General features: G+C 30.8%; 1 protein-coding gene across 2 annotated transcripts; it reads left to right on the forward strand.

Annotated features, from left to right (window-relative positions):
* Positions 1 to 2312: 2312 nt before the first annotated feature.
* On the forward strand, positions 2313 to 8804 carry LOC105113208 (mitochondrial outer membrane protein porin 4-like). Of its 2 annotated transcripts, none has more exons than XM_011009284.1 (7): positions 2313 to 2565; positions 3287 to 3369; positions 4077 to 4144; positions 5189 to 5299; positions 5476 to 5562; positions 6886 to 7094; positions 8159 to 8804. In XM_011009284.1, exons 2-7 carry the CDS (start codon positions 3321 to 3323, stop codon positions 8460 to 8462), a joined length of 828 nt encoding a protein of 275 aa, XP_011007586.1. In that variant the 5' UTR covers positions 2313 to 2565; positions 3287 to 3320; the 3' UTR covers positions 8463 to 8804. The 2 variants fall into 2 exon arrangements, with proteins under 2 accessions (XP_011007586.1, XP_011007587.1); XM_011009285.1 differs by lacking the exon at positions 2313 to 2565 and adding an exon at positions 2596 to 2614.
* The last annotated feature ends 1158 nt before the right edge of the window (positions 8805 to 9962 follow it).

Below are 9962 nucleotides of genomic sequence, written 5' to 3' on the forward strand. Positions count from 1 at the left end.
AAACCAGCGGTACAAACTTAATTTTCAATAGGATCCATTTTTAAAATCTGTGTTTCAAATGCTTATCAAACGATTATAAAATTGTGGTCAAAACAAAACACAATTCCAACCATAATACCAAACGCCTTCAAAAGGCTAAACATGTGATGGTTTATGGGTTAAGCCCACACAATTAACTTTTTTTTTTTATTTTTTTTCCTTTTTTAATAGACGAATGACATGTTGCTTATCTCTTTTTTTTTTTCTTTCAAATAACAATAGAAAATGTGTTGTTTATAAAAGTAGATTATGTATCATTTGCTTGTTTAGATTTTAACCACCAAAGAGGTGCCCGAAAAATAAAGATATATGATGTTTTGGTCTTAGAAATCTTCTTTTTTTTTTTTTTTTACCAAAAAGCATCTAATAAACTTTTTCTTTTTTTTTTACCAAAAAGCATCTAATAAACATCTTTGGCACCTCAATAAACTAATCTTTTAACTCATAACACCTCTAAATTTGTTCAAAAATATAAAATCAAATTGGAAAAAAAATTTTCTCAACCTCAATCTATTTTTCTGATAAAAAGAATGTCTAAAAACAACTTAATGGAACTCTTCTCTCCAAATAATACTCGTTGACATCAAGATCAATCTTTTTTATTTAGAATGTAGCTGATTAATGATTTTCTCTTTTATTTACCATTTTCGATGAGCTTCCCTCTCCTCTCTTAAACTTAAGAGTCAAAAAAATAAATCAAATTAACTTTTAAATTAAAATTAAACTTAAAAAAAGTAAAAGAATGTAGATGAAAAAAAAAAGTAGTGAACCAAAAAGAACTTTCTCGTGATAATTTGAGTTTAGCCATGTGATTTCACCTTGTTTTACACTTTGATCATGTTCTGTTGAGATTTATCTTTTTCTACAAATTATAAAAATGTTATAGAAATATATTATAATTAAAACATCTTATGAAATTTTAAAAAATCATCAACAAAAAACGAAAAAAAAATAATTTTAATATGAGAAGATTGCCAAAAATATTTTAAATAAAATACAAAGTGGATGATACAATTGAAGTTATTGTAAGCATTTCTTATACGAAAAGAAAAAAATCACAAATGTTTAAAAAAGAAAAAAAACTAAAAGCAATGAAATAAAGTTGTACATTATTATTATACCTCATTTAATTTGATTGATTAACTTTGATTGATTAACACGAGATTAGCTTGACTCGAGTGTTAAGAAAAATTAGTTCAAAGTTGATTCAGTTAATTCATAATCTAATAAAATCTCAGTTTTTATTTTAAAAAAAATCTTTAAATATTTTTAAAAAATAATTTTTTTAATTGATCCTAGCAAACAAGCTTCTTGGATTAGATTTAATAATTATAAATTTATAAATTTATAAATTTATATGGGTTGCCATTTACTAAGGGCCTTTTTAGAAGTATGGTTGCAGTTGCTTTTCAAAGTATTTTTTTTATGCTAAAATGCATCAAAATAATATATATTTTTTTATTTTTAAAAAATCATTCATGAGATCAATATATCAATCCAAAACATACAAAACAATAATTTTTATCAAAAAAATTTAAATTTTTTAAAAATATAAGTACAATCACATTTTCAAACGCTCACTAATAAATATTATACGAATTAGAATGAGGAAATAAATACATCATCTTAGGCCTAACTACCCATTTCGATTTTCAAGGTCACCAACATCACTTTATTAAAAAAAAATTGAAGAGTTTTTTTTATATTGTGATAGCAATTATTTTTTAAAATAGTTTTTGTTTGGAAATATATTAAAATATTATTATTTTTTTTATATTTTAAAATTTATTTTTGATAGTACTACTTCAAAAAAATTTAAAAATATTAAAAAAATAATTTAAAGCAAAAAAAATTTAACATATTTAAAATACAAAAACAAAAGAACCTTAAATCTATATATGTTAGCAATATTTCATTTTAACTTCTTATATTATAACTTTACTAACTTATTACGATAATGTTTGATATTATAATAATAATTATTTAAAAATATATTAAAAAATATTTTTGATACTATCCTTTTAAAATATTTAAAAATAAAAAATATTTTTTTTAAAAAATAATTCACAAAAACATAATAATAGTTATTTTTAAAAATATTTTTATTTAAAAATATATTTAAAAAATATTTTTGATACTATCCTATTAAAATATTTAAAAATAAAAAAATAAGTTTTTTTTTTAAAAAACAAATAATCGACAAAAACAGACCCACCCAACCTCACTGCCTCAAAAAAACCTCTCAATTTATATTTATTTAAAAACCCCTCTCCAATCGAGATCCACGCCTGTTCCATCTATCTCCCCGTTAAGTAACCAAAACACCCCCTCTTCGAATTAGTGTCGCGTCTTTGACCTTGGCCTTCCTTTGGTCCTTACCACTGCACCATTCAAATTTGAATACCACTTCTACTTATTCTTCGGCCATTTCATATATAAGCCGCCGTCTGAAATCGCCACGAGAGCCGCAGAGCTTGTCGGCGATCATCGGCGCTTTCTACTTCATTCCGTTCATTTCTTTCCTTTGTAAGCATTTTCCTTTCTCGTGGATGGATATTCAAATATTGGTTTTAAGGTTATAGTACATTTTCCTACTCTATTCTGATTTATTTATTATTTTCCTTTTTATTTTTAATTTGATTTTTCACTTGAGCACGGTGTGAAAGAAATTAAATCGAATCGATATTTTGTTTTTTTTCATTAATTTAATTGCATATATAAACGAGACACCGGAAAGATATTTGATTAATATCCTATTTAATTATTTCTTAAGCTAGGGTTTCTTTTATTATTGTTATGGTTTGAAACCAGTGTTTATGTTGATACCTTGTTACCTTTTTTCTTGTTGCTTGCAAATTATTTTGATCCAGTACGCACCTGCAAATATTTTGCTAGTTGCAAAGAGAACATTTCCGTATGGAGGTTTGCAAAATCCTGCTAGTTGTGTTGGAAACTTCTGTAAAGTGCTATCTATTATAGAGGAGTTTAAGCAGTAGAAACTTAGTCGCTGTACTTAAATGGTCGTGGAAAAGGTGGATGTGATTGCTGTTTATGGCCGTGTCTTTTTGTTTTAAGATATAATTTTTTTCGTTCTCATTTTGATGTTAATGGTGGTGTGTGTACCTAGGTATGTTGATGCAGTGCAAGTATATATTTTCGAGGGCTTCTATCGTTTTTTACTTCCTTTTTAGCTAATAGAAGTCTTCTTTTTGGTCTGTGGCTTATGTGCATTGTTTTGGTTTAACAGGGTATAGTTGGCAATTCATTTGTCCTGATTAAAGATGGGCAGCAAACCAGCTCCATTTTCAGATATTGGCAAAAGAGCCAAAGGTATCTCTTATATAATATGTTTACTAGGAACCATTTGGTCATATGTTCTTGAGATGCTAGATATGCTCATGTATGCTAGCACGTGCGTGTTTTGATTTGTTCATCTGTGTATATGTGTTAATGCTTAATGGTTTAATATGGTGTTTACCGTTGCAATCAAGTTTGATCAATTTTTATGGTTGGATAGAGAAAGGTACCTCTTCTTATTAAACTGTTCATGTGGAAATTAATTCTGCCCTTTATTTATATTACCTTAAGTAACACATTACACCATTTGGGCAGAAAATACATGTGACTATGCCTTTGGACTTCAGGTGGCAATCCTGCCTGTAGAATATTTTAGGTATTGATACTATTAAATGTAATACAATTCATGGTACTAAGCACCTTTGTGTGGAGTACGTATGGAGTTCAGATGTATACCATATCCATGGTGGAGCTTCATTGTTGTGGATATGATAAATGACCTTGTAACATCAATAGAATCATTTCTAAACCCAAATATTACAGTCCAATGCATGTCCTGGATGGTCAGATTGTCAGACACTACAAAAGACTTCTCTTGCTACATTCTTTTTACTTAGTTATAGCAACTTTTCATGTATAATGTCTGTCATTGCTAGCTTCTGTGGTAACTGAATTAGGCTTTTCAATTTGGCTATGGATACAAATTCTAATTTCTTGCAAGCATTGCTTATCTTATGCAGATCTTCTGACCAAAGATTACAACTATGATCACAAGTTTACCCTGTCAATTCTGAGTTCTACTGGAATGGTACCATTGAATTTTACTTTTCCTTAATTAAGTGGCTAATTTATTTAATTCCTTTCATAATAACATCTAGCTGTTTAAGGTGGTCGGTCTGGTTATTTTGGATTTTACACCAAAATGCTTTAGCATATGGTTTTACTGAATTAAGACAGTGAGCTTTTGGGATGGTACTATCTGATTTTACTTGTCATTATCCATGCTGCTAATTTGTTTGGTGCTTCTTGTAATAATATTTAGCTGTATGGGACATGTTTTCTGGTTTATTTCAGATTTGACACCAAATGCTTTAATATACTGTTTTACTTAACTCTCTTGTTATGGAATTGAGCCATTTTAACTATTCAAATATTTTGCTTGATTCTATTGTATTTTTTATATGTTATTACTGTAATGATTATGCACATGTGAAGCATCAGTGTGGGATCAATAAGATACTAGAATATATTAGTTTTATTGGATCAAGAATAGTTCAGTAGTCCATCTTTGCAGCTCTCTCTTCTTTCTTTTTTTCCTCAAGGCACTCAAAATGAACTGAATAATTTACTTTACAATGGAACGTACTTTGTTTTGAATTGGTTGGTTATACTTCAATTCAAATGCTATATTCCATCTTTTGGTAGTTGGAGCAAAAGTGTGTTTTTTTTTTAATCATAACTCACCAGCTTCTCCCACCTTGGGGCCAATTTTTTCTTCAACATCATTAATGTATTTGCATGTATTGAGAAAAAATCCAAATGAATTTTAAGCACACCAGTCATTGAATGCATCTTTGATTTTTGGAGTATTGAAGATAATTGATGAAAGCAATTAGATGAAGTCTGATTTGGCATGCCAGTGGATTGTGCAGAATTAACTTTTCTCTGTGTTGAATACTTAATGTATTTATAGCATGTGGGCATTTAAGGTTGCCATTGTGCTCGTTTTTGTTGGAAAAAGGACTCCATTCATGAATAAATTTTGATGTTATTGTTTCTTAAAAAAAGCATTTAGAGTTTGAATGACGAGGTTGTGATACTATCTAATTTTATCCTTAAAATGCATGTGCAGGGCTTTACTGCTACAGGATTGAAGAAGGATGAAGTTTTTGTTGGTGATATAAATACATTGTACAAGAGCAAAAATACTGTTGTGGACGTGAAAGTTGATACCTATTCTAACGTAAGGAGAGAAGTTCTAGTATTGAATCTGAATTTATGGCTTTTTCACTCACCTAGCTAAAATTAATTTCATATTCTTGCTATGGTCTTTTGGGCATACTGTCAATGCTCCATTATTTGCATTGAAGCATGCCTTGATACCATGCTAATCTGTTTCTATGTGTTACTCTTTGACAGGTGTCTACCAAAGTGACTGTCAATGACATTTTACCCAGCACTAAAGCAGCATTTAGTTTCAAAATACCTGATCACAAGTCTGGCAAGGTTAGTGCATTTTCAATTGTGCAACAAAAAAATAAATAAATTGCATGATGCATGGAATTGTCAGAGATGCATTTGTTTTGGAACTTATTTGTTCCTTGCACGAGTCCCAGTATTTCACTAGGATTAAGCTCAGATCTAACAGTATCCTAGTGAAATAATTAAGTGAAAGGTCAAATTCCCGCTGAAATTGAAGATTCATGATTGCAGCTGTTATGATATTTTGTATCATCATTGTCCTCCAATAGTTATGTTATAAATATGAAAAAAAAAATCATAAGGCAAATTCATCATGAAATCAGTAAACCCTTTCTTTGCTCTAATTGATAAGCATTAACCAGAAACACACATGCACACACAAAAAAAAAAAAAAACCTTTCAGCCATGCTTTGATGATTCCTATGATCATGCACATGACAATCTTTCAAACTTTGCCGGATGAAGTTTTTCTTGAAATAAGGAAATTAAACTGTAAAGGTTGGTAATTAAGAGGACATTAAAGCACTTGAAATAATGTAAATTAAGTGAACCATTAACTTGAAAAAGGCCCAAAACATAGTTGGCATGTAAGTTCACTGCCTCCAATGTTCTGAAATGCCAAACAGCAATGATAAGGTTGCAACCTTTTAAACACATGTTTACATATTTCAAATCCCAAATTGTGATGATTTTAGTGTTAAAACACTTTTTTAACAACCATGGTTGGTGTGATGCCCAGCAAGGGTTAGATTTTTAAGGTACGGTTGCTGAAATAATGCTTTCATTTGAATTTGGAGTGTAAGTTCTTAATATCTATAATAATAATCTGAACGACTTCATCTCCGGGATCCTTCCTTAAGCTTCATGAGATACTATAGAACTGAATTGAGGCAGGCAGATTAGATAACTCTTATGTGGTAATGACTGCTTGCTTGCCTGCTAGTTCTCTTAAAGTAGGATTTTTTGATAATCTGATTCCTATGAATCTGTAGAAAAAAAACCGTCTATTATATTCATTTAATGAAGTCTGTAATTCAATGTTTTACTTTATTTGTGGCCATAAGAATGAATTACGAAAGTGAAATATTTGTGGCAATATTTCCTTGCGAGTATATGTAACCTCCTTGCTTTAAATTAACTAGATTTACCTGACAAGATGAACTAGTGAAAGAAGCACCAATTTTTTTTTTAAAATTAATTTGGAATAGGTTTAAGATGTTGGTAGAACAGGATAACTAAGAAAATTTCATTAGATTTCATTTTTTTGCAGAAACACTTGCTAATCATGGATAACCTTAGGAAATGGTTTGCTGAAAATCTGACTTGTTCTTGTCTGTTGTGCCTCAGCTGGATGTGCAATACTTTCATCATCATGCAGCCATCGAGTCCAGCATTGGCCTCAATCCAAATCCTCTTTTGGATTTCTCAGCTGCAATTGGAAGCAGTAATCTTAGTTTGGGCGGTGAAGTTGGATTTGATACTGCTTCCTCTTCGTTTATCAAGTATAATGCTGGGATTGGCTTGAACAAGCCAGATTTCTCTGCTGCACTTTTACTGTAAGCATTAGGGAAGCTTGATATCTCTGTATAAAAGAGTATTTATTCTTTCTCCTGTTTTAATAATTTATATGTTGTGCCTTTTTTGTCTTAATAGGTATTTGCATTTTTGTAAAATTTGCCAAAGTTGTTATTTTGCAATGAAATATGAACACCTAATTAGCTGTGAGCATTTCTGGATACGTCAGATCCTGCATGGTACTTGTGACAAGTTACAGTGAACAGAGTGCTTAACACTATGTTAAACAAGTCAGAGTGGTGCTTAGCTGTTTTGTATTTTCACATCTTAGATTGGCACTTCTTTTTTTTAGGCTCATATTGGCAGGCTGTTTTTTGCAATGCCTGTCAATATTTGTTACCGATGCTAAAAAAAGTTTTTTTTTTTCCGCTGCCAAGCTGAGTAATCTCCATATAAAGACAATGAATATTCTTAAAATGAAGCAGTTACTGTTTTTAGATGTTTTTGTAGTATCTCAGGTACTTGTTCTTTTTCAGTATATATTCTTGTGGTAGTCTTTTTAAGTCATTAAATTAACATTATGAAAATGCCTTGAGGACTTTGAGTTCTTACATGCAAACCTTGTGCAGGTTGATCCTGAAAGCAAGAATTATAATGCATTAGTCTACTGAATCAAAGTTGAATGGGACCACAGGTTATATTAGTCCTGACTAAGTGTTAAACATTCTGTTGATATTCATGCAACTGGAGACTTTTAGTCATGATGAGTAATTAATCACTTTCTATTCACCATGTCTTTATTAAATGCATCCCTGGTTTTCAAAACATTTATGGTGCTTGAACGTTAAACATTTGTTCCATAAACTCCTCTTTCACATGGATTCTGACTTGATTCTTAGCGAGTTCAATTAGATCTTGGAAATCAAAACTCATCAGAAGCAGCTAATTATGCTTCACAAGTATTAGGGGTTATTATTATTATTTCATTTTAAAGATGCGATGCATCACTTGTTTGTGTTTCTTTGTATTGATAATGATTGCTATTTATTGGTTTAAATTTCTGCATTGACTTACCTTTAAATTGGAACTCATCTTCGCCATGCAGGATGGACAAAGGACAAACTCTCAAGGCATCTTATGTTCATTCAGTGAATCCCTTCCATTCAGTTGCTGCTGAAATGACTCACAGGTTTTCCTCCCTTGAAAACAGTTTTACCATTGGAAGTTCTCATGCAGTGGATCCATTTACAGTGGTAAAAACACGATTCTCTGATAACGGTAAGGCTGCAATGCTATACCAACATGAATGGAGACCCAAGTCGCTGATAACTTTTTCAGCCGAGTATGACTCGAAGACCACTCATGCAGCAAACCCGAAGTATGGTATTGCTCTCGCTCTGAAGCCATGAATGTGAAATCACTTTCTATTCTGCTCAGCCACTTGAATTCGAGTACACTTGTATCGTTTTATATTTTTTTCCCTGAGCCCAAGGAAGGTTGCGTTCTTACCACAACATATTGGTAAACCAAAAGATAAGTCAATGATGAAAGGTTCTCGAGTAGTGCTTGGGAGATTGATTGAACCCAATTTTGATAAACTGTTGAAAAAATCACGAGATCATAATACCATTTTTTGCAGTTGAAGTTCCAATGCCATAGGGCAAGGGATGCATCATCTCCCTGGATATTTCAGCTTTATGATGTCTAATGGAAATTGGAATATATGTTTTTTTTTACCTTTTTGGCCAGTTGATTCACTGCCTTAATAGTTACTGGTTTGTCTCTGTTGTCTTTGTATTCTTTATCGGTGAGCTTGTATGCGTATGCTTGCGTAAATTCTTACAATCTAGTCTTTCCTCTACCTGATTTGGAAGAGGACTGGGTAGCTACGTGATTTGGGTCCTTCCCTTCTCTGGTCGTTTAGAGACCAGGCGTTTGCTTAAATCAGTTTAATGGAAATGGAACACAAAACCGTCGTCATCAGTAATTTAAATGTACTTTCGATCACTGGGATTTAAAGTTATTTTAAATTATGCAAATTCGAATTTTCACTAGCCACCGGTACGTACATGATTTATTTGGAATCTCCAGCGGCTTAATGCACAATTTATCAAAGCGCCTATAATCTGTCTGCTAAACTTTGCTGCTGGGAGCTGTGCAGCTAGGAGACAGGAATTCCGTGGCAATGTATTTGCATAAAATAAATAGTACTGGTCATAAGAATCTCCAATTTAAGAATAAAAATAAAGTTTCAAGCACACGGAAAATTTGGATAGGTGCTGGTAAAACATAAAATTCCTTTTCTTCATTTAGGTTTTAGATGCTGATACAATTAAAGAATTAATATGTTTTTTTAAGTGTAGAATTGTGGAAGTAATAAATAATCTAGTAAGACCGAGGTCGAACTACAAAGAAATTAATAATAATAATAATAATAATATAGTAAGACCGATGTCGAACTATAAAGAAATTAATAATAATAATAATAATAATAATAATAATAATAATGAGTTAAACAAGACTTTAAGATGTAAGATTAATATAAAGATTAAATAATGATAAAAACAAATGTCAAGGTTAAAGAATCCATTAATGATATTAAAAATAAATTTAATATAAACTCTTGTTATTACTCAACTGGAATCTACACACAAAGAAGGTTCCAATCGGATGATTTGTTATTTATAACTCATTATAAATTGTTAACATAATCATTTTAATTATCTTATTTAAGTAATACCAAACTTTTAAATATCATCAGGAATTCATAATATTAACTTATGTTAACAACAAATCAAGTTCCTTTCATAGAACATATGTAGGTTATACCATACGTTTGGCTATGAAAGTGCCAAACATTTTTCGTACCAAGTGTTATACAACACAAATCTAGATTAGCCATTTAACAA

Source organism: Populus euphratica, unplaced genomic scaffold (assembly GCF_000495115.2).
Source record: "Populus euphratica unplaced genomic scaffold, PopEup_1.0 scaffold396.1, whole genome shotgun sequence".
NCBI classification, from domain to species: Eukaryota; Viridiplantae; Streptophyta; class Magnoliopsida; order Malpighiales; family Salicaceae; genus Populus; species Populus euphratica.

What these genes read in the sequence shown, in the direction of transcription:
- LOC105113208 (XM_011009284.1), top strand. Translation starts at nt 3,321, where the DNA reads ATGGGCAGCAAACCAGCTCCATTTTCAGATATTGGCAAAAGAGCCAAA. An exon ending in CTGATCACAAGTCTGGCAAG is followed by an intron (nt 5,563 to 6,885) that starts GTTAGTGCATTT and finishes GTTGTGCCTCAG; the next exon opens with CTGGATGTGCAATACTTTCA. An exon ending in TTCTCTGCTGCACTTTTACT is followed by an intron (nt 7,095 to 8,158) that starts GTAAGCATTAGG and finishes TTCGCCATGCAG; the next exon opens with GATGGACAAAGGACAAACTC.